This window comes from Pristiophorus japonicus, chromosome 16, assembly GCF_044704955.1.
Source record: "Pristiophorus japonicus isolate sPriJap1 chromosome 16, sPriJap1.hap1, whole genome shotgun sequence".
Classification (NCBI taxonomy): Eukaryota; Metazoa; Chordata; class Chondrichthyes; family Pristiophoridae; genus Pristiophorus; species Pristiophorus japonicus.
In genome coordinates this window covers 62024651-62049810 of record NC_091992.1, presented here as the reverse complement: position 1 = coordinate 62049810, position 25160 = coordinate 62024651, and the positions used below count along the sequence as shown (strand labels likewise).

Below are 25160 nucleotides of genomic sequence, written 5' to 3'. Positions count from 1 at the left end.
CACTCCCGGTGGTCTAGGGACGGCCCCGTTTCTTTCCTGCAGAGTCGGCAGCTTGGCCCCTCCACTTTAATGAAGGGGCGGGCCCTGCCATGCACCATTGCTACGCGTCCCACTGCATAGCGCTGCACCCCACACAGCAGGTGGAGTGCGACATTTTGTGCTCCACTTGCTCTCTGGGACTGTAACCGCCTGCCCCAGGAACCCCCGCCTCGCAGTTGTTACTGCCCCCAAATGGGGAGTTACGCAATTTCCCCCCCCACCATGGAGTTAGGTCACAGACCAGCCAGGATCTCATTGAATAGCGGAACACGCTCCAGCGGCTAAATGGCCTCCTCCTGTTCCCATGTTCCTCACACTAAGTGGATGCTAATTGGTGGGCGGGGACTGGGGGGGGGGGGATTGCTTTTGTGGGTGCTTGGCGGATGCTGAGCGGGGCTTGGGTGCTAAGTGGGGCTTGGGTGCTGGGTGGGTTCTGGATGGGTGAGTGAGAGGTAGGTGATGGGAGGGTGAGGGGAGGGTGAGAGGTGTGGGCTTGTGTGTTGACTGGGTGCGGAGTGGGGTTGGGTGCTCCCCCACAGACAAGGATGGAAGGTAAATTGGAAGCAACAGGTTGGGTATTTTGTTTGTTACTTTTCCTGACCTTCTGTTTTAATATCAGTTTGTGTCGGCGGGCTGAATTTGGAGATACTGCGATTGTGACAGTGAGTCGCCAGTCTGTCATCTCTCTCCACATTGACTTCAATGGAAATGGAAATAGGGAGAATGTGAAACTAGCGGCCAAAGCACCATCGCCCGTTTTACACCATCCCATCGGTCAAGGTCTAACCAATCACTGAATCACCATCACACGTTTTACAGCATCCCATAGGTCAAAGTCTAACCCAATCACATGTCAAGGTCAGCCCAATAACTTTACGTGCTCAACATTGTTTTTTTTAATTACACGTCTGAAAGTTACTGCCTGTAAAAACTGTAAGATTCTGCTCCCAGTGAAGCTATTGAGCGATTGATGTGTACTGTATGCAGCTGAGTTTATTACAGTTAGTCCATGGACAGGATCCCATCCAGTGGATACAGGACACTGAATGTTCCAACTCTCTGGCCTGTGGGGTGTTTATCCATTTGTCTTTTGAAATGTGTAAATATTGGCTCCATACGGGAACCGTCATATTAACAGGAAGCAGGGATAGGAACTCCTTTGGTGAGGAGGTGAGTGACATTGTGAGTGTTGTGGGAAGAGTTTCTCCTTTTTAAACATGGAGCATGCTGACAATTTTCTATAAATAGCCACCAGAGAAACTATCCCCTCACTATCTCTCTGACAGCGGCTCTGTGTTGCAAACAGACTTCGTTGCAGGAGATTCCACTTAACTTGTCAGGTTTTGAAAAACTGGGGAAGTTTGATCATTTAATTGGCTAATTCCACTTCTGTTGATAAACAATTACCAAAGCCTTGTGATATAAATGGGCACTGTCAACTGTGTGCTGGAGTCCAATTAGTCAGCCCCGTGACACGTAAGGGAGGCGGGGCCATTATCATCATAGGCAGTCCCTCGTATCGAGAATGACTTGCTTCCACGCCAAAAAAGGATGAGTTTACAAGTGTTTCAATGAAGGACCTAATATTCCAGATCCCGAACTACATGTTGAAGGGTGGAAGATGCCTGTGTGTGGATTTTTTTTAACGTGTGGTGGCCATTGCACACCAGCCACCACACGGGCTTGACAGAGCTAGGTCTTGGTCCAGTGGCAAGGATTAACCAAGACGACTGGAGACCAGCTCTGCTGCACGGACCCAGTGCACACACACATCGCAGTGTGGGCTGGCCCTTGCTGCCCCTGGGCCCTCGCCTCTTCTGGGCCCCGAACTCATGCCTCTCCTGGGCCCCGATCACGTCCCTCTACAATCTCTCGCCGCTCCTTCACCCCGACCTCGCCGCTCCTGCTGTATCTGCCCACGCTCCAATCACCGACCTGGAACTTGATGATGTCCCTCTTCGCTGCTGTCGCCCTCCTGCACCAGCTCGCGCTGCTCCATGAAGTGGTATGCCGCCACGCTGCCCATGGCCGCTGCTCGCTGTTCCTGGTTATGGCCCCGACCTGCGAGAGACCATCAGCGCGACCAGGACAGAGTGTCTGGCGACGGACCATGGCGCGTTTCTGGGCCCAGACTCACATTGGGTGACCAGAGCGTGCCCGAACCTATTTCGATCGCTCCTCGGGCTTCATCCACAGAACGGGCGCCAACGGCCTTTAAGAGACATAAGGCCCTTCATTTACAGGGTCCTAATGCCTGGCTGGATGCCTAAAAATGTGGCAGTGAGAGCAATGCCTGCGTAGATTGGATGCACACCATCCCATTGTTAAATTGGGTACCAAGCATACCTATTCCTAGCCCCGTATCTTGTTTTTAGATATGAATGGTGCTGCAAATTTGCTGCTAACTTTCCGTGAAACAAAAATCCTCCCAATTAAAAGCTCACTGAAAGAGTTTGAGCTTTTACAGTCAGGTTGCCAGGACAATGGTTCAGAAACCAAGGTAATCCTTTGGCCCGAAATATCTCCTTTATCTTGTCTTTTTTTTGTGATGTGATTTATCCTGCAGAACAGAATCTTTAACGAGGGAACAAATCCTGAGCTAGGGAGGGAAAATGAAGTCAGCCCCGGTTCCTGGGGCCGATCCTGTCCCGTGAACCAGCGGGAAAGTGCATGTGTGTAACTAGGTCCGGGGTCCCACTTCTACACTTGCCCGCCCACGATTTTGTCCCCATAAGATATCAGCCTCAAAACATCCCAAAACACTTTACAGCCAACGAAGTACTTTTGAAGTGTAGTCACTGTTATAATGCAGGGAAACGCAGCAGCCAATGTGTGCACAGCAAGCTCCCACAAACAATGCCTGGATAAATGCCAGATAACGTTTTTTGGTTGAGGGATTAATATTGGCCAGGACACGGGGAAAAGCTCTACTGCTCCTCTTCATAATAAGGTAATGTACGCACCTGTGAATATGCTCACAGGTATGTTGAGCTGTTGAGTTGGGAGTGGCTTAGCCAGTCGCGTGATGGAGAAATACGACTAACGATGTCTCCGCAAGATCCTGCAAATCCCCTGGGAGGACAGATGCACCAACGTTAGCATCCTCGACCAGGCCAACATCCCCAGCATTGAAGCACTGACCACACGCGACCAGCTCTGCTGGGTGGGCCACATTGTTCACATGCCAGACACGAGACTCCCAAAGCAAGCGCTCTACTCGGAACTCCTTCATGGCAAACAAGCTCCAGGTGGGCAGAGGAAACGTTACAAGGACACCCTCAAAGCCTCCTTGATAAAGTGCAACATCCCCACTGATACCTGGGAGTCCCTGGCCAAAGACCGCCCTAAGTAGAGGAAGTGCATCCGGGAGGGCGCTGAACACCTCGAGTTTCATCACCGAGAGTATGCAGAAACCAAGCACAGGCAGCGGAAGGAGCATGCGGCAAACCAGTCCCACCTACCCTTTCCCTCAACCACTGCCTGTCCCACCTGTGACAGAGACTGTAATTCCCGTATTGGACTGTTCAGTCACCTAAGAACTCATTTTTAGAGTGGAAGCAAGTCTTCTTCGATTCCGAGGGACTGCCATGATGATGATGATGTTCACAAGACTTAATAAAACCCCAGCCAGTTGGGTTCGGGGATCCATGATGGTGCAGGTGGTTGTGAGGCTGGTAGATGAACTGGTAATATGTAGTGTGATTGTTAAGCCTTTTGCTAATAAACCAACTAGTTCTTAATAGCAATGTATTGCTATGAATTCTTAAGCAAATACATTACAAATAGCATGTGAGCGTTTACATCCACCTGAGAGAGCAGACGGGGCCTCGGTTTAACGTCTCATCTGAAAGATGGCACCTCCGACAGTGCAGCACTCCCTCAGCACTGCACTGGAGTGGACTTGAACCCACAACCTTCTGACTCAGAGGCGAGAGTGCTGCCCACTAGCACCTGATTAAGTTGTAATCGTGGGATTGTGTTGTTCGTGGGATCTTGCTGTGTTTGACTCCATAACTACAGTGGCTGCACTTCAAAAGTACTGCATTGTCTGTAAAGCACTTTGGGGCATCCTGAGGTTGTGACAGGGGCTATATAAATGCATGTACTTTGTTTCTTCATTGACATGTTGAGCATTAAAGGTTTTTATTGAATTGGTGGCTGATTTAAACAGCCTTGCACATCTTGACGTATTCATCTCAGAATGTGTATTAAAATCTGTAAAAGATAAAAATGCTCAGTGTGCATTAATATGGTTAGAAATCAAAATAAATCATCAAGGGACATTTTTGTAAAGTGTTTAATTCTGAAGCACAAAGTTATTTTGAGATTACCCTTTCCCTTAAATAAATGACATCAGCAATTTTCTACTGTGAGCTCCCAGTCTTTGCTTCCTGGTACTTTCCTTCAATATCTCACCATCAGACTCGATCGATAAATGCCGACACCTCAAAGGCTGAACCCTTGTCACGGTTTTTCTTCAATGTTGTTAAGATTCTCTTTCGAAACGGAGTCATCAGCTGCATGCCTTGACAATAGCTGAATTCACGCTGTGATAATTAAGACAATTTTTGTGTCTTCTGGAAAAATCCAGTCGCAGATCAATAGCAGCTTGAGTCTTGGGTTCACGGTGAGGGGTGAGTATTGCAGTGTGTGTGGGCCTGTGAATGAGTTCCAGATAAGTATGGTGCTTTTATATTGTAAAACCCCTTTCAATTCAAAACAGCAGTGCAGGGGGACTGGCTCTGAAATTACATACAGCGCTTTATCATTCCAGCCGCCGACCTTCACTGACAGCGAGGGACTGGAGATCATAGTCTGGGCTGACGCTCCCAATGCGGTACTGAGGGAGACCTGCACGGTCGGAGGGCTTTGGGATGAGACATTAAATTGAATCCCTGTCTGCCCTCTCGGGGATGTAAAAGATCTCATGGCATTATTCGAAAACGATCAGGAGAGTTCTCCCTGGTGTCCTGGTTAACATCTATCCCTCGACCAACATCAATAAAACAGATTATCTGGTCATTATCTCATTGCTGTCTGTGGGAGCTTGCTGACCCGTTTCGCACATTGCCAGAGTGACGACATTTCGAGAGTACTTTGTCGGGGACATTCTGGGGGCACATAAATTCCTTTCTTCCCATTTGAAAAATTGCGTTGTCTGGCAAAGTTGAGGCCTAAGAATAAAATGGTGGCTCCTGATGGCATTGGTCCTTTGCCTTTGCTGCGAACTTTGCCCTCAGAGGCAGGGAACAGAATCGCCTGTCAGATTCTCCCTCCCATTTCCATGTGCGTGGCCTGCGTGCCAGGACACAGATACCTCGAGTATCGGGCCTGTACTATAAATGCTGCACAGCAAAATGTGATCAGAAACAAGCCTGTCCTCAGGCCCGTTACCCTCCCCCGCCCCCACGGCGGATGGGTGTTTGTTGATCTTTCTCAGTAATTAAAGTTCCTGTGATTCATCGTAAGCGAACGCCTTCTGATTGTCAAAGTGAAAAGTGAAAAATACGCCCCTCATAATGAGCTGATTGGCTTCAAAGAGGAGCCTTATGTGCAGATCTGGGATCAGTGAGCAGTTTTGTTAATGAGCCAGAATCCTGTGGAGAATTAGTGCTGAGGTGAGTTGTATGTTAAAGGAGTTTCAAAGCGGTGCTGTCAACATTCGGCCCACCTGACCCCACCTATCACTGCACCAGCTGTGCTTACAATGATGCCAGTGCTCTTCACGCTGTGACTCTGCCTGGGATGGTGTAGTAGGTGACCGAGCGATGAAGGAGCTCTGCTTTCCCCTGCACTCACACCGCATGCTACTGACACCATGATGTACTTTACACCGATTTAATGCATGCCAAGTGTTGACAAACAGCTTCGTTACTTACTCTGCCACTAGGGGTAGACTTTATACCCCGTGACGGGCATCAGGCTGGCAAAGCTACAATAGCCACCTGACCTGGGGGTCAGCTTTGGGCGGTGATGTGAAACGGGCGACATCAAATTCATTACCCATTACACACCCAGCTTCAATTTCCGTTCTGTTGAACTCACACCATCATCTGACGTTGATGTTACCCTGCGTCAGGCCTGCGCTGTATCGGGGCAAGGGTCCCGTTTATGTTTGATCAACAAGCTGTGAGCACTAATGCAGTGCCAAGTGGAGCTGAGACACAAAGTTTACCTGCAAGGGTGGGGGGTGGGGGGTGGGAGGGGGAGGCAGGGAGGTAAAGTGAGAGAGAGGAATGGCCGTGTGGGAGAGAAAGAAAGACGTGGATTTATATAGCGCCTTTCATGACCACTGGACGTCTCAAAGTGCTTTACAGCCAATGAAGTACTTTTGGAGTGTAGTCACTGTTGTAATGTGGGAAACGCGGCAGCCAATTTGTGCACAGCAAGCTCCCACATACAGCAGTGTGATAATGACCGGGTAATGTTTTTTTTTGTTATGTTGATTGAGGTTTAACTATTGGCCAGGACACTGGCGATAACTCCACTGCTCTTCTTCGAAATAGTGCCATGGGATCTTTTACGTCCACCTGAGAGAGCAGACGGGGCCTCGGTTTAACGTCTCATTTGGCACCTCCAACAGTGCAGCACTCCCTCAGCACTGCACTGGTGCGCCAGCCTAGATTATGTGCTCAAGCTCCTGGAGTGGGACTTGAACCCACAACCTTCTGACTCAGAGGCGAGAGTGTTGCCCACTGAGCCACAGCTGGCACTTGAGCGAGGGATGGCGGCGTGGGAGCGAGGGATGGCGGCGTGGGAGCGAGGGATGGCAGCGTGGGAGCGAGGGATGGAGGCGTGGGAACGAGGGATGGCGGTGTGGGAGCGAGGGATGGTGGTGTGGGAGTGAGGGATGGAGGTGTGATAAGCTCTACCTGCTGTCCATAAAAATCTTCTTTTAAATCGGAGGCTGGTTTCTGCGCTGACCTGCAGTGGGCCCTCTCAGGGCCATCGGTTTGGCATCTCAGCACCCGGAGCCAATGGGTGAAGTGTGCATGGTTCCTCAACATTGCATCTGGGGCCTACAACTGTCATCCGGGCTGGGAACTGGGGAGGAGTGAGGCAGGAGTCGGGGAGGAGCGGGACAGGAGTCGGGGAGGAGTCAGGGAAGAGCTGGGGCAATGCGGAGTGGAAATGGAGCGGGAACGTGGGAGGGAATGTGGGGGGAACGCGGGGTGGTGGGGACGTTGGGGGAACACGTGTGGGGAACGTTGGGGGGAACACGTGGGGGGGACGTTGGGGGAACGCGGGAGTGGAACATTGGGGGAATGTGGGGGAACATTGGGGGAATGGAATAGTAAATGTACCGGTGTGATTTCTGGAGCACTGCTGCCATTTCCTTGCCGGGCAGAGGGAGTTAAATCGATCCCAGTTCCTCAATAAGGACACAGCTCATTTAAGTTAACCTCAAATTAATATTATGTGTGCCGCTTCATTGTGCAAGCTGTCTTATTTTCTCACCTCCTTAACTCCCACACTGCACATTATTCAAGAGACAGGGATAGCGACTAATTCCAGGATTCAAAATATCATTCTCAGGATGTGGGCGTCGGGGGCAAGGCCGGCTATTATTGCCCGTCCCATGTCGCCCTGAGAAGGCCTTTTCCTTGAACATGGTTTGATAGAACTGAGTGGCTTGCCTGGTCATTTCAGAGGGCAGTTAAATGTCAACCATGTTGGTGTGGGACTTGAGTCACATGTAGGCCGAACTGGATAAGGACGGCAGGTTTGCCCCCCGAAAGGACTGTCGGGAATTGGAGGGCTTTTACGATAATCCGATAGCTTCATGGCCACATATTGTTTCCAGATATTGTTTAACTGAATTTAAAGATGGTAGGATTTGAACTCCTATTCTCTGGATTACTGCTCCAGTATCTTAACCGTGATATTCCCGTGCCCAGGTATATTGCCCCAGGGGAATAGTTTTATCCGGGCCCGCCTCATTATATGGCGATTATTTGTGGTGTAGCAGATCTCCAAGGGTTTGGTGCTGCACTGACGGTTCGGCCTCAGGGCCTTTGAGACATTTTATAGCGAGGGGATTTAGGTGCAGCTTTAAGAGGTGTCAGTGCACCATGTACATGTGTGAACAACGGCCCCTTTAAAAATCAAACTCTGCAAATAACACAAGAACATAGAACTAGGAGCAGGAGTAGGCCATTCGGCCCCTCGAGCCTGCTCCGCCATTCAATGAGATCATGGCTGATCTTCTACCTCAACTCCACCTTCCTGCACTATTCCCATATCCCCTGATTCCCTTAATATCCAAAAATCTGTCGATCTCTGTCTTGAATATATTCAAAGACTGAGCCTCCACAGCCCTCTGGGGTAGAGAATTCCAAAGATTCACCACCCTCTGAGTGAAGACATTTCTCCTCACTGCAGTCCTAAATGGCCGACCCCTTATTCTGAGACTGTGACCCCTGGTTCTAGACTCCTGAGCCAGAGGAAACATCCTCCCTGCATCTACCCTGTCAAGCCCTGTAAGAATTTTGTATGTTTCATTGAGATCACCTATCATTCTTCTAAACTCTAGAGATTATAGGGCTAGTCTACTCAATCTCTCCTCATAGGACAATCCCCCCCATCCCAGGAATCAGTCTGGTGAACCTTCGTTGCACTCCCTCAATGGCACATATCTCCTTCCTTAGGTAAGGAGACCAAAACTGTACTGCAGTGCCTCCTATATCACAAAATGCATGGTTCATCTCTATCACAGAGCTGCTGCCAGATCACCGGATTTAGAGCCTGCGCTGATGTCAGTAGGAGCTTATTACATGTCAGAGTGGTGAATATATCGTGTGCTCTGTGCAGGCCCACCGTGGCAGGGGCTGTCTATCTACCGTCGCTCGGCTTAAAGTGATACAGGGATTCCTCTGGTGGGGAGATGCAGAGCAAGGGGCACAATCTTAAAATTAAAGCTTGGCTATTTAGGAGTGAAATTAGGAAGGACTTTTTCCATAGAAAGGGTGCGTAAATATGGAAATCCCCCCCCCCCCCCACCATACTCAAAGGCCGTGAATTCTGGGGGTCAATTGAAAATGGCAAGTCTAAGATTGGCAGATTATTGTTGGGTAAGGCTATCAAGGAATAGGAAACCAAATCTCGCCTCGGAGTCAGAAGGTTGTGGGTTCAAGTCTCACTCCAGGAACTTGAGCACATACATCTAGGCTGACACTCCACTGCAGTGCTAAGGGAGTGCTGCACTGTCGGAGGTGCCATCTTTCGGATGAGACGTTAAACCGAGGCCCCGTCTGCCCTCTCAGGTGGATGTAAAAGATCCCATGGCACTATTTCAAAGAAGAGCAGGGGAGTTATCCCTGGTGTCCTGTCCAATATTTATCCCTCAATCAACATAACAAACAAAACAGATTATCTGGTCATTATCACATTGCTGTTTGTGGGAGCTTGCTGTGCGCAAATTGGCTGCCACGTTTCCGACATTACAACAGTGACTCCACTTCAAAAGTACTTCATTGGCTGTAAAGCGCTTTGAGACTTTCGGGGTCATGAAAGGCGCTATAGAAATCCAAATATTTATTTTCTTTTAATGGCGGGTAAATGGAGTTGAGATACAGATCAGCCATGACCTGATTGAATGACGGAACAGGCTGCAAGGGCTGAATGGCCTCCTCTTGGTCCTATGTTGCTGCGTCACAGAGAGGCAAGAGGCAGAGGGCAAGGCCTCCCCTGAGGGGAGCCGTGTCACGGTGATGCCCAGTGCTGTATTTGCTATTGGCCACGCGTCTATAATGGGGTATTGGCGACTTTTGTATTGTGTCAGGCTATTGAAAGCGAGGTTCAGTACCTGGACCCAGAGCTGCTCTGAGCTGATTCATTTCACTTGTGTAATGCTCGTCATGTGAATATGTTCACCGTGGCGCCGTTAGTAAGCTCCCTTCCACTTGGGGCTGAGCAATTCACGGGCAGTGATCGTGCCCAAAGGCAGAGAGCGCGAGAGAGCATCACCATAGGCGATCCCGCGAGTCGAGGATGACTTGCTTCCATGCCAAAAAGTTCACAGGTGTTTCAATGAAGGACCTAATATTCCAGGTCCCAATCTTCATATTGAAGGGTGGAAGATGCCTGTGTGTGGATTTTTTTAACATGGGGTGGCCGTTGCACACCAGCCACCACACGGGCTTGACAGAGCTAGGTCTTGGTCCAGTGGCAAGGATTAACCAGGACGACTAAAGACCAGCTCTGCTGCACGGACCTAGTGCAGTGTGGGCTGGCCTGTGTTGCCCCTGAGCCCTCGCCTCTCCTGGGCCCCCGAACTCGCGTCTCTCCTGGGCCCCCGATCACGTCCCTCTACAATCCCTCGTGCTTCCTTCGGCTGGACCTCGCCGCTCCTGCTGTACCTGCCCGCGCAGACTGCGCGGCCCTCGGCCTGCGAGCACCATCGGAGCAAGCACTAGAGAGCACTAGCTCCAGGCGCCAGAGAATTTGAAAGTCTGGTTTTAATTGCACTGCGCTGTTTGAGAAACTCATAGTGCAGTGCGGAGCTGGAGAATGATTAGTGCCTTCCCGGGCCAGCGAAGCTTGTGTGTTTAATTATTAGCTGGAGGTTAATCAGTAAAATCTTAAACCCCAAGGTAATTAGAATGGTTTGCAATGTCTGTCTTCCCTTTCCGGAGATATCATGTACAAGGCTTTGGGAAATATGATACACCATTTCTCGTAGTTTTGAGAGCATTGCACTGATTGGAATTACAATGTGAAGGTACAGTGAGTGGGTAATACTTAATTACTTGTAAATAGGTGGAGTTGTATGGATGCTAGGCATTTGAATCTCTATCCACAGCACAATTTACACACTAATACCTTCCACTTGCAGGCTCGCTTTTGTAAGTCTGCTTTTCCATTCGGTTCCAAGTTTATTTTCCCCTCTTGTATAATGTGCTGTTCCATGAGCAGACGTCTGCCCATAGTTCTCTGATAGTCAGTCCAAGGATAATTTTCCTCCCCAGTCATGACTCATTTAACCCACGTGTTTCCAACGTGCAAGCTGTACTCATTTGCGAGAGTTTCCCTGAGATAGGAGAACATTTCTCTCTGCAATGCCTGATTAATATCGTAGACCATCCCCAAGCCATGCTGAGTTTTACTAGCAGGGGGTGGTGGGGAGGGGTGGGGGGGGGGGAGATTTTAACCAAACGGGCCAGCGGGAAGCTGACCGGATTGGACCAGCCACCCTTTTTACACACCATGATTCCAGACTGCTCCGTTTTGCTATCTGTTTAGTCCACTCTCCAAGTGTGGTCGGACCAAGGTTCCAGACAGACTTCACATAACTTCTCTGCTTTTCCATTCTAGAGGGGGCTTGACAAGGTGGATGCAGAGAGGATGTTTCTACTGATGGGGGAGACTAGAACTAGAGGGCATGATCTTAGAATAAGGGGTCGCCCATTTAAAACAGAGATGAGGAGAAATTTCTTCTCTCAGAGGGTTGTAAATCTGTGGAATTTGCTGCCTCAGAGAGCTGTGGAAACTGGGACATTGAATAAATTCAAGACAGAGATAGACAGTTTGTTAAACGATAAGGGGATAAGGGGTTATGGGGAGCGGGCAGGGAAGTGAAGCTGAGTCCATGATCAGATCAGCCATGATCGTATTAAATGGCGGAGCAGGCTCGAGGGGCCGTATGGCCGACTCCTGCTCCTATTTCTTATGTTCTTAAATCCCTCTGGAAATAAACACCAGTGTTTTTTTTTGCTTTTTTTTAATGGCCTTATTACCCTTCATCGCTACTCTTAGTGATCTGTGTATCTGCACCCCAGATCCCGCTGATCATATGCCCCGTTTGATTTGGGATGGCAGGTGCTGGAAGGTTCCGCCCGGAGGCAGGTATGAAGGCACGTGCTCCAATATCCAAGGCTCAGTGCTGGTCCTCATTGGGTTGCAGTGAGGCAGCAACTTCAGCTCACTGGGTGAACCACCGTTTGACGGCCAATGTGGTGAAGTCGGTGGTGGCAGTACAGTCACACGGTGACGGGTAGTCCAGGGTATATTTAATGGGCCGGAAATTGCGGCCTCTCTGGGCGCGTACGATGTGCCTCACCCGAAGAGGCCTCGCAAATGCCGGTTCTCTGCACGCGGTGTGCATGTGCCGAGAACCAGCTTTTCCGATCTGTCAAAATGTCTGTTGACAGATCCTCCGTATCCCCGGGAGAATGACATCCGCGCGGGAGAGATCGGGCCATTTGCCCAACTCATGCCCAGTGAATCTCCTTCAAACTCTTACACCTGGTAAAAGCTGGCGTATAGCTTACTTTTACCAGCGGAAGAGTTTTAAAACATAGAAAAATTACTTTAATTTTTATATTAAAATCCTTGTCCATTCAGGTAAGTTTATTTTTAACCCTATTGAAACACATTAAAAGAAATTAAAAAAATTAAAAAATGTTTCTAAAACATTTAATTTAAATTAATTTTAAATATGTGAGATGCTTTTTATTTATTGTGTCGTGTTTCTTGGTTTTGAGTGGTTTTCTCATTGATAGCGATGGGAGTTCCCATTATTATCAATGAGAATACTGCATCGTGATTGGTGGTCCAGGCCCACGTGATCCCAGGATACGAATACGATCCTGGAAGTCATGTTCCTGTACGCTGGACTGTGAAACTAGGCCTCCGACCGGGATCATACATTCCTCTGGGACCACCAGGTATTTTCGTTAATAGATTTCCGGTTGGATGCGTTCGCCCGCAATTTTCCCCCCAATGATTCTCCACTCAATCCGGTTCCCTGATGGAACCCGGGACGTGTAGACATCGTTGGGGGCTGGGATTCTTCTCACTGGGCTCCAGGTAACCCTGGATAGCACTGCCCCTAATACGTAGAGTGGTCCTTTGTGGGCCAGGAGCAGGAAGCTTACGTGTTCTGTGCTGGTAGCCTGCGGCTTTTGCCAGTTGAGGGCCGAAACGGGGCGCACGACCCCCGTTTTAGTGTTCTCACCACCGCAGTGGTTGAGGTGGCCTCTTGAGCAAAATTCCGCTCTTTGTTTTTTTCAGGCGGGCCAGGAATCAGTCATAATGGGAGCGGAGGTGGGGCGTGAGTACAGTAGAGGGGTGGAAGTTGGGGGGGGAGTGTAGTGACCGGCGCGATGACATCATCACAGCGCCGCATCCCCAGGGCTCTCCCCTTCACTTGAAGGGATGGCCTGCGCGATGGTTTAACTGGGCCAACAGGGAGGGTTTCGGCCGGGCCAGCTGCCTGGTACCCAAGAGTGGGTGCTAGTCTGCCTGTCGGCGGCCCGGCCAAACCCGGGGGCATGGTTGTCAGCTCAACCTGGCAGTCGGCCGACAAGAGAAAAAACCATGGGCGGCAGCGGCAGTGCGCCTTACCCTTGAATGGAAGCCTCACCGCCATTACAGAAGGCCTCAGCCTCACTGGACCACCAGATGAAAGCTTGTTTTGGCACTGTCCGGCGGGCCGAAGATTTTCACGATTGAATGTTGCCATCGGGGGGATCATCGACGGTGCGCACTGTGATGACACACTTAGGATGGAGCGGCAACAGCGGAGCGGTGGGGGGAGGGTGGGGGAGCGGGTCACCGCCGCGATACCGCAGGGCCGGAATTTTAATAATGGCGGCCATTACACGAAATGTCAGCGGCCATTGCACGCCGCAGAGTGGCCGCCGCTTTCCGGTGTTAAGAGGCCTTCAGGAAAGGGGCTTCTTCGGCCCCTTGAAGTCTAAACTGAACCTGGGGTTGACTGACTCTGACTAGGCCTGAACTCTCTGGGCTTCAGTAAGCACCGTGTGTCCTTACTGATACATTAGGCACTTGCACATTGTGCACTGAACATTCATAGGCCCTCTGACAAAAGTAAGGCCATTGTAGCCATTACTCTTCTCTTTTATTATTCCTGGATGGAAGCTTCTGAAAATAAAAGCAGCCATTACCATCAATGTGAGTGTTTATTCAGACATGATACCTCCACGGGCATCTTGTAATGTTCTAAATATCCAAACCTAGTGCCACATATCAGGCTTACTCATCACCAGCAGTGAAACCCAGGTCCGTGGGCAAGGGGCTTTGGCAAAGGGCAGTGCCTATGATAACGCTGCCTGCCCCTGGGGCACACAGTGACACATCAGCGTCGGCTGAATTACCTCCATATCGGGCAGATGGAACCTCGGCCTCGGTGTAGATCTCACTGGCTCTATTTGGAGACTCTGAAACAGCAGGGCAAGGTTCCACAGGTCAATGCGGACTGGATACAAGATTGTACAGTTTGTCTTTATTGATAAAACATAGAATGGTTTAAAACAAAATGATCGAGAAGTGAGTGGGCTATTCGGCACTGCAATAATCAACAACATCATAGCGCTGCATTTATAAAGCGCCTTGAACGTAGAATGATGCCCCGAGGCGCTTCACAGAAACGTAAGTCGACAAAAACGTATACAACCTAATTGGCAAAAGAATCAGAGGGGGAGATGGGGAGATAAGGAGAATATGTTTTACGTGGCGAGTTGTTGTGACCTACAACACGCTGCCTGAAAGGGCGGTGGGAGCAGATTCAATCGTAACTTTCAAACCGGGAATTGGATAAATACTTGAAAAGATAAAATTAGCAGGGCTGTGGGGAGAAAACAGCGGGAGTGGGACTAATTGGATAACTCTTTCAGAGAGCGGAATGGCCTCGCTCTGTGTGATACTAATCTATGATAATTCTATAAAATACACTTTAATAAATGAGATATTATAACAGGTATATTTCTCCATTCGTTGTTTCTCATCCTAATGATTGACTCTTTATTTCAGTTCCATAGGACTGTGGAAATGCACTAGCCAAGGAGAACTTCATGACAATCGATTGGTGGCCTCCAAAGCTGCTTCCATCTGCTCCCTTCCAGATACTTGATGATGTCCACCTCAGCTCGTGAAAGGGACACCCTTGACGAAGGGGCAGAAATGGATAAAGTAGCAGAGCTTCAACAGGAGGACCTGGCCCAGCAGGTTGCTGCTGTCCAAGTGTCCGAGGAGCCCACTCCCGGAAATGTGGGACGTGGGAGCCAGGCCACAGGCGTTAAGGACGGAGGCAACACTCAGTCAAATGGGGTGGGCAATGTTGCTGAGAATTGCACCAAACCCTACAACAGTGTGAGCAGCGTGACAAAGAAAGTGGGCTCTCGGCCCAAACTCTCCAGCAGGAAGCTGTCGCTCCAAGAACGTTCCTCAGGAAACTCTCTGTCCGCCAGCCAAGACGCCTATGCAACAGGGCCGTTACCATCAGGAAGACAGCCAACTGTTGAGTCCAGTCGGGTCAATACGGCCTACTCCCAGGTGAATTGTTTGTGCAATTTACGACAAGAGATGTAAAAGAGCAAAACTGTAAAGTATTTTTTTTAAAATTCTTTCCAGATTTTTGCAAAACAGAATACATTTTTTTATTGGCAGGGGATTATCCTTCAAATATCCATCGCCTGTTGGAGGATACAGTGTCACATTGATGGGGTATCTCAAATCTTTTGATTTGGAGGAGGAATGGTGGTGTGGTTATGGATATAAGTGACTTGTGCAGAGGAGGAGTTACAAAATAACATCCAGGTTGTGGGGACATCTTTTTTTGCAAAGGAAATAAATGGAATTTCACCTTTTTATAGTGAACTGCCTGTGAAAGACTTCTTTTAACTGGCATCCTAACCCGCACCAAGTCCTGTTCACCCCTCACCCCTGTGCTCGGTGACCTACATTGGGCTCCCGGTCCGGCAACGCCTGTAATTTAGATGACCGTGGTTCATGGCCAGGTCCTTGATCAGGATGTATTGAGCTTCAGATTTTCCTGAAGAGATTTACGGCGTGTCCAATTGAAGGTCAGAGCTAGTAATGGCTGATTGCTATTGGCCGACCAATGCTTAACGACGTTGTGGAATAGTCTCCTGTCCACTAATTAACACAAGTGTTCATCCATTCAAAACAAAAGTTAACATCTCTTCTAAAATCCTGATTAGAGGAATGTCATACCTGTGGAGTAAGTGTTCAGTTACTGGTATCATTCACACCCATTCCTGGTCTTAGAGCATCAAGGTTACGTTGTGCATGGGCTCTGTTTGAAACCCATCAACCATCGACCAATGGGCCACTGGAGTAGATATTCCCCCGAGTGGTGTTCGGGCGGAACATGCCCGATAGTCCTGATGGGAGCTTCCCCCTCCCCCATTTTGAAGGCTGGTCGGAGAAGGAGTTCAATAGGGAATCGGATAAGTACCTGAAGGAAATAAATTTGCCGGGCTACAGGGAAAGGGCGGGGGAGTGGGACTGGCTGAGGCGCTGATGCAGAGAGCCGGCACGGGTTCGACGGGCCGTAAGACCTCCTTCTGTGCTGTAACCATTCTATGATTCTATGAGGAGGGTGAATCCAGGGAGGTACCATTTTTAGGAGGGGCTGTTAGATGGTGTGGTAGCAGCCCAGGTTGGTCTTGTGGAGCATTCCTGCCACTCCTGGCCTCACATAAATAATCTAAAACTGCCCTGTGGTTTCCCATTGGCTACACCGCCAGCTGAGACTGTGGGGAGTGTGAGAGGTTCAAACTCCCCTCGGCTCAGCCCACAACTGGCAATCATGGTCCCACGCTCGCTAACCGCAGCGGTGGGGACATCTTCCGAGACATTAATCCGGGACAAAATTAATTGACACTTGGAAAAGTATAGACTAATTAATGAAAGTCAGCACAGTTTTGTTAACGGCAAATCGTGTTTGACTAACTTGATTGAGTTCTTTGATGAAGTAACGGAGAAGGTTGATTCGGTTAATGTCATGTATCGGGACTTTCAGAAGGTGTTTGAAAAAGTGCCACATAATAGACTTGTTGGGGTAGTGGCAGCCTGGATATGAAAGGCTAAGGGACAGGAAGCAGAGAGTAATGATCATCGGTTTGGAAATGTTAAATGGTATCCCCAGGAGTCAGTATTGGGATGGCTGCAATTTTTGATATATATTAAAGACCTGGACTTGGGCACACAGGGCATCATTGAAAGATTGGCTGCCTCTATTTGTACTAACTGAAAGGCAGCGGTTTCTCTGATTGGCTCTCCATTTTCAAATGACCTATTGCTGATTGGTCCCCTGGGAGGATCAGCCACACCCTGAAGTTTTTCTGGAATGTGTAACTGGAACCGCCCAGCCCAAGTTCCGAGTATCTTTCCAATTTGTAATTTGATCCATTTTGACTTCAGAAGCCACAGAGGATAGATCTCCCCAAAAACCACCAAGTTCCAGCTGAAGTTCCTTACCCCAGCGCAAGTGCATCCCTCCACCAGCTGAAGTTCCTTAACCAAGCACAAGACCTTATCCCCCCGCCCCCAACCCCATAATGGGGCATTGTGTGCAGATTGTTAACAGGGTTTTTGGGTATAAAGTGAATAGTGACACTGTCGTGAATTCTGAATTTCATCCACCCTAACTAGGTCCCTTGTAACTCACGCACCGAGCTTACACGCACCGGGGGGTTGGAAGAACGTGATCCGTCTTCTCTGAGTTCCCTCTGATCCCCCATCCCCCCACCGCTCTCTCCCTCCCCCTTCAAGCTCTCTTTCCCCCTGCAAGCTTGCTCTCTCTTCCCTCAACAAGCACTCTCTCCTTCCCCCCCAAGCTCCCTCTCCCCCTCCCCAAGCTCCCTCTTCCCCCTCCCCAACCTCTCTCTCTCTCCCCCCCAGATCACTCTCTGCCCCCCTGCCTCCCCTACCTCAAGCTTGCTCTCCCTGCCCCCCCCACCCCCGCTTCTCGCTTTCCCCGCCTCTCCCTCTCCCCGCCTCTCCCTCTCCCTGCCCCCCCCCGCTTCTCGCTTTCCCCGCCTCTCCCTCTCCCCGCCTCTCCCTCTCCCCGCCTCTCCCTCTCCCCGCCTCTCGCTCTTCCCACCGCCCCCTCTCCCTCTCCCCGCCTCTCCCTCTCCCCGCCTCTCGCTCTCCCCGCCGGCCACACGCTGCACTCAAACTGCCGCTCGAACAGGCCTGGCCGCCCGCTGCCTGATCGGAGGCGCCGGGCTGCTGATGGATCGGAACCGATGGAGGTAACGCGTGGGGCCGGCTCCGGCCAGTTTCAGATCGGGCGTCGGGGGTGGGGTGTGGGGGGGGGGGGGCGCGGAAGGGAGAGGAGCACGCATGCTCAGAAAAGGGTTGGTGGGAATTGCACTGGTGGGGGGTGGGGGGTATTTGTCCTGATTCTTAGGAGACCTAGAGCAAATAGTTACTCCCATTAAAAGTTTGCAGATGACACAACGCAGAAATATAGTAAACAGTGAGGAGGATAGTCGCAGACTTCAGGAGGACAGAGACAGACAGGTGAAATGCGCAGGCACAGGGCAGATGAAATTTCACACAGAGAAGCGTGAAGTATATAAATGAAAGTTGTTTTTATGTTATGGTTTGGTAGGAAGAATGAGGAAAGGAAATATAAATTAAATAGTACAATTCTAAAGGGGTGCTGGAACAGAGCGACCTGGGGGTGTGTGTACACAAATTGTTGAAGATGGCAGGGCAGGTTGAGAAGGCTGTTATGAAAGCTTATGGTAACTGGGCTTTATTAGTCGAGGAATACAGTATAAAAGTAAGGAAGTTATGCTAAACATTTACAAAACCCTGGTTAGGCCTCAGCTGGAGCATTGTGTCCAATTCTGGGCACTGCACTTTAGGAAGGATGTTAAGGCCTTGGAGAGGGTGCAGAGCAGATTTACTAGAATGGTTCCAGGAGTTGTGGGACTTTAGTTGTAAGAACATAAGAAATAGGAGCAGGAGTAGATCTACGGCCCCTCGAGCCTGCTCCGCCATTCAATGATATCATGGCTGATCATCGACCTCAACTCCATTTTCCCGCCCGATCTCCATATCCCTTGATTCCCCTGGACCCCAAAAATCTATCGATCTCAGCCTTGAATATATTCAATGACCCAGCATCCACAGCTCTCTGGGGCAGAGAATTCCAAAGATTCACGACCCTCTGAGCGAAGAAATTCCTCCTCATCCTAGACTTAAATGGCCTTCCCCTTATGTGGAGAGACTGGAGAAGCTGGGCTTGTCCTCTCTATAACAGAGAAAGTTAAGAGGAGATTTCAAAACCATGGAGGGTTTTGATGCAGTAGATCGAGAGAAATTGTTTCCAGTGGCAGGAAGGTCGGTAACCAGGGGACACAGATTTAAGATGATTGGTGGTAGAACCACTCGAGGAAACAAATCACGCAGCACGTTGTATGATCTGGAACGCAACGCCTGAAAAGATGGTGGAAGCAGATTCAATAATATCTTTCAATTCAAGGGAAAAACTGACTCTGGGGCTGTGGGGAAAGAGCAGGGGAGCGGGACTAATTGGACAGCTCTTTCACAGAGCCGACACAGGCACGATGGGCTGAATGGCCTCTGTGCTGTATTATTCTATCATTCGATTAAAAATATTCTTTTAAAACTGAATTTGAATTTAAACTGTGCAATTGAGGAGTTTTACATTTGTCAAAAGGAGCTTTTTTTTTTAGCAGATTGACAGCAATTTATAGCTTTTGTTAGCCTGAATGTTGCAGCAGGAACAAGCTTAATTACCTGTCTCAGAGCTGCAGTGTTTTCGATGGTTAATTAAGCTTTGATGAACATGAAAGATGATTTGACGTAGCAACATATTTTTCTCTGGATTATGGTTTCTCTGTTTATTTTCTGTTCAGCAAAGGAACATAGGAGCAGGAGCAGGCCATTCAGCCCCTCGCGTCTGTTCTGCCAGTCAATCAGATCATGGCTGCTCTGTATCTGAGCTCCATTTCTCTGCCTTGGATCCGTAATCCTTAATACCCTTGCCCAACAAAGATCAATTAATCTCAGTTTTGACATTTTCAATTGCCCCCCCCCCCCGCCAGCCTTTGGGGAGAGTTGCATATTTCCACCACCCTTTGTGTGAAGAAGTGCTTCCTGACATCACCCCTGAATGGCCTGGCTCTGATAAGGTGCAAAAGGTGAATGGAATGTTGGCCTTTATCTCGAGGGGGCGAGAATACAAAGCGGAGGAAGTGATGCCTCAGTTGTACAGGGCCTCCGTCAGACCCCAGGGAGGATGTATGGAACTCAGAGGGGTGCATCGTAGATTTACCACAATGATCATAAGGTTTACGTTAGTATTGGAAAAGGACAGAGAGCAATCTAGAGTAAAAATGCGTAACATGGAGGAAGGCTAATTTCAGTGGGATGAGAATGTATCTGGCCCGGGTAAACTGGAACCAAAGATTGGCGGGCAAAAACTCGAGTGGAACAATGGGCTGCCTTTAAAGTGGAAATAGTTCGGGTACATTCCCATGCAGGGGGAAGGCGGGCAATTAAAGTCAGTGCTCCCTGGATCACGTAACAGATGGAGAATATAATGAAGCAGAAAAAGAGCGCATATGACAGATGTCAGGTTGAGAATACAAGTGAGAATCAGGCTAAATATAGAATGGTCAGAGGGGAAGTGAAAAAGAAAATAAGAGACAAAGAGAGGGTATGAGAATAGAATGGCAGCCAACATAAAAGGGAATCCAAAAGTCTTCCATAGGCTTATAAATAGTAAATGGGCAGTAAGAGGAGTGGTGGGACCAAAATGGAGACCTTCGCATAGAGGCAGAGGGTATGGCTGAGGTACTAAATGAGAACTTTGCATTTGTCTTCACAGATGCTGCCAGAAACATAGTGAAGGAGGAGAGAGTGGAGACACTTGATGGGATAAAAATTGATATCGAGGTATTAGAAAGGCTGGCTGTACTTAAAGTAGATAAATCACCAGGACCAGATGGGATGCATCCCAGGATGCTGAGGGAATTGAGGGCGGAAATCACGGAGGTACTGGCCATAATATTCCAATCCTCCATAGAGACGGGCTGGTGCCAGAGGGCTGGAGAATTGCAAATCTTACACCCTTGTTCAAAATAGGGTGTAAGGATAAACCCAGCAAATACAGGCCAGTCAGTTTAACCTCGGTAGTGGGGAAGCTTTTAGAAACAATAATCAGGGACAGAATTAACAGTCACTTGGATAGGGGTGGATTATTTAAGGAAAGCCAGCATGGATTTGTTAAAGGCAAATGATGTTTAACCAATTTGATCGAGTTTTTTGATGAGGTAACAGAGGATTGATGAGAGTAATGCGGTGGATGTGGTGTTAATGGATTTCCAAAAGGCATTTGATAAAGTGCCACATATTAGGCTTGGCAGCAAAATTGAAGCCCGTGGAATAAAAAGGGACAGCGGCAGCTTGGATACAAAATTGGCCTAGTGACAGGAAACAGAGAGTAGTGTTGAACGGTTGTTGTTTGGACTGGAGGAAGGTATACAGTGGTGTTCCCCAGGGGTTGGTTGTAGGACCACTGCTTTTTTTTGATTTATCTTAATACTTGGATGTGGGTGTCATATTTGGTGTCATATTTGACCCTGAGGTGAGCTTCCAACCACATATCTGCGGCAAAACTAAGACCGCCTATTTCCACCTCCATAACATTGTCCATCTCTGCCCCTGCCTCAGCTCATCTGGTACTGAAACCCTCATCCATGCCTTTGTTACCTCGAGACTTGACTACTCCAAAGCGCTCCTGGCTGGCCTCCCACATTCTACCCTACGCAAACTTGAGGTAATCCAAAACTCAGCTGCCTCGGGTCCTGCTCACCCATCACCCCTGTGCTCGCTGACCTACATTGGCTCCCGGTTAAACAACGCCTCGATTTCAAAATTCTCATCCTTGTTTACAAATCCCTCAATGGCCTCGCCCCCTCCCTATCTCTGTAATCTTCAGCCTCACAATCCCCCCAGATGACTACGCTCCTCAAATTCTGCCCTCTTGTATATCAGCTGTAGCTCTGTAGACAGCACTCTTGCCTCTGAGTCAGAAGGTTGTGGGTTCAAGTCCCATTCCAGGGACATGAGCACAAAAATCGCTGAGGGAGTGCTGCACTGGTGGAGGTGCTGTCTTTCAGATGAGACATTAAGCCGAGGTCCTGTATGCCCTCTCAGGTAGATGTAAAAGATCTCTCGGCACTATTTGGAAGATCCGACGGATATTTCTCTTTATATGTTGTCTTTTTTTGCCCACCCCTCTCTCCTCGCTCTTTCCTTTGATCTTTCAGTTCTGATGAAGGACTCAGTCTGAAACATCGACTGCCCGCTCCTGCCACGCATGCCTCCAACCTGCCCTGGGCTTCCTGTGATAATAAAACCAGAATGTTGGAAATCTCAGCGGGTCAGGCAGCATCGGTGGAGAGAGAAACAGAGTTAACGTTTCAGATCGATGACCCTTCATCACAACTGGGAATGTTTGAAATGAACGGATTCTTAAAGAGCGCTGAAAGGGGGAGGGGAGGAAAGAACAAACGGGAAGGTCTGTGATAGGGTGGAAGGCAGGAGAGATTAGAGAGACAAAAGGGATGGCGGGCTTGAGATGGTAATGGCAGAAGTTAGAAAAAGATGAGTCCAGATCAGGTGTGAAAGGCAGAATAATTACCAGCTACCATGGGAAACAAAGAGAAAAAATTACATAAGATCGGGGTGGGGGTGGGGGGGTGAGGGTAGGGGGTTTGTTTAAAAAAAAGGAGAAAAGGGAGAAAAATATGGGCAGAGGCCAAGATGTGAAATTGTTGAACTCGATGTTGAGTCTCGAAGGCTGTAAAGTTTCTAAACGAAGATGAGGTGCTGTTCCTCGAGCTTACGTTGAGCTTCACTGGAACAGTGTAGGAGGCCGAGGACGGAGAGGTCAGAGTGGGAGTGGAGAGGGTAATTAAAGTGACAGGCGACCGGAAGCTCAGGGTCACACTCACGGACTGAACGGAGGTGTTCCGCAAAGCGGTCACCCAATCTGCGTTTGGTCTCCCCAATGTAGAGGAGTCCGCATCGTGGAAACTGTGTTTCAGTTACAGATTTCACAGGAATACGGGAATGTGGGATGAGCCTGTAATGCCATTCAATGAGATCATGGCTGACCTGTAGGCCAAGACTATTTATTCACCTTTGCTCTACATCGAAAATACATTATATTGGGAATCTTTTGTGTGAAGATCACTCTGTTAAACCCAGCAGAAATGGTCAGTGAACAGCTTTGGCTAAGCAATATGCCAGCTGTCACCTTAGATACTGCCGTTCATATCAGAACATCTATAAATTCCTCTAAACAATGCAGCTTTTGAGGAGCAAGTGTGATCCAAGCAGTTCGCTTATCCTCAGGAACTTAGTAACACAGGAGCAGGAGGCCAGTCAGCACCCTCAAGCCAACTCTGCCATTGAATCAGATCATGGCTGATCTGTATCTCAACCCCGTTTACCCGCCTTTGCTTCGTAACCCTTGATACCCTTACCCACCAAAAATCATCAATCTCAGCCTTGACAATCTCAATTGACCCCCAGTCTCTCGTTTTTTTTCATTTTGTAACATAACACATAGTTGTGCTTCTTGTGTATCTGTAAAGCGTGCACTCCCATGTTCCGCCACCAGGGAGCTCATCCCCTGAAGTCCCAAGGGATCCCAGCATTCCTTGGGAGCTCTGTACATAAGCCGGCCCCTAAGGCCTGTTCCTCCCTCTGGAGTGTCTTATTAAAGACTGAGGTCACTGTTACTTTAACCTCCCTGTGTGCAGTCTCATCTGTGTTAGGAACACAATAACTGGCGATGAGTATACGAATCCAACGCAAAGATGCAGCAAACTGTGGGCATCCTGGTGAAGTTCTCGGAGGGTGAGGACTGGGAAGCCTATGTCGAACGGCTAGACCAGTACTTTGCAGCCAACGAGCTTGACTGAGAAGGAAGCGCTGCAAAAAGGAGAGCGGTCCTCCTCACAGTCTGTGGGGCACCGACCTACAGCCTCATGAAGAATCTTCTGGCTCCGGTGAAAACCACAGATAAGTCGTATGAGGAGCTGTGTACACTGGATTGGGAGCATCGTAACCCGAGGGAGAGCGTGCTGATGGCGAGGTATCGGTTCTACACGTGCAAGCGATCTAAAGGTCAGGAAGTGGCGAGCTACGTCGCCGAGCTAAGGCGACTTGCAGGACAATGTGAGTTTGATGGCTACCTGGAGCAAATGCTCAGAGACTTTTTTGTACTGGGCATTGGCCACGAGACCATCCTATGAAAACATTTGACTGTAGAGACACCGACCCTCAGTAAGGCCATTGCGATAACACAGGCGTTTATGTCCATCAGTGATAACACCAAACAAATCTCTCAGCACACAAGTGCTAGACCCCTCCGCAAGTACAAGGAGAAGCAGTCATACCTCGATTTGCCCAACACCACTGCCTTTGGAGATTGTGCTTCCACAAAGAAGTTATCACTGAGGTATGCCAGCTCATAAGGGGAGATCTGCAGCCTGCCAGCACCATCAGTACTGCACTGTCCGTCGAGATCAGTCACCGCGGCACTGTCGTTCTAAGCGTCCGGTTCTTTTCAGGCCTCAGCTGGAGACATTTGCGGGCTTTCTCAGCATGCCACACATTGCTGCATTAGACAGGTCACTGAAGCCCTGTACACATGCAGGAGGGACTTGATCAGCTTCCCTATGACCAGGGAGGCGCAGACTGAGAGGGCTCTAGGATTCTCCAGAATTGCAAACTTCCTCAAGGTGCAGGGAGCAATAGACTGTATGCACATCGCAATGCGGGAACCTTTTCAGGATGCAGAGGTTTTCAGGAACTGCAAGGAATCCGACTCCCTTAATGTCCAACTCGTTGTCGACCACCAGCAAATTATTATGGCAGTGAATGCTAAATTTCCGGGCAGCATCCATGATGCTCACATCTTGCGTGAGAGCACTGTATCTGACTTGTTTAACAATCAGCCACAAGGTCAATGCTGGATGCTTGGTGACAAAGGATATGGCCTCGCCACCTGGCTGATGACCTCCCCTGCGTGACACCCCCCATACCGAAGCTGAGAGGCGATACAACGAGTGCCCCCGGGCCACTCACATATCGTGGAGAAAACCTTTGGAGTGTTTAAGCAGTGCTTTAGATGCCTGGACCACTCAGGAGGCGAGCTCTAATACCACCCTGAGCAGGTAGCTCAATTCGTGGTGGTGTGCTCCATGCTGCACAACTTGGTTATCGGGAGCGAACAAGAATTGCCTGATGAGTCTGACAGTCCACCTCACCAGAGAAAGGACGAGGAGGTGTACGCTGACATC

General features: G+C 49.2%; 1 protein-coding gene across 2 annotated transcripts in view; it reads left to right on the top strand.

The window, feature by feature from the left end:
- The window catches only part of camkk1a (calcium/calmodulin-dependent protein kinase kinase 1, alpha a), a 271224-nt gene that overhangs the window by 88118 nt on the left and 157946 nt on the right, over positions 1 to 25160 (top strand). For both annotated transcript variants that reach the window (XM_070857382.1, XM_070857383.1), the window contains one exon: positions 14812 to 15333. In XM_070857382.1, the coding sequence (XP_070713483.1) occupies positions 14911 to 15333 (423 nt within the window). In that variant the 5' untranslated portion in view covers positions 14812 to 14910. The remainder of the gene's footprint in view (positions 1 to 14811; positions 15334 to 25160) is intronic.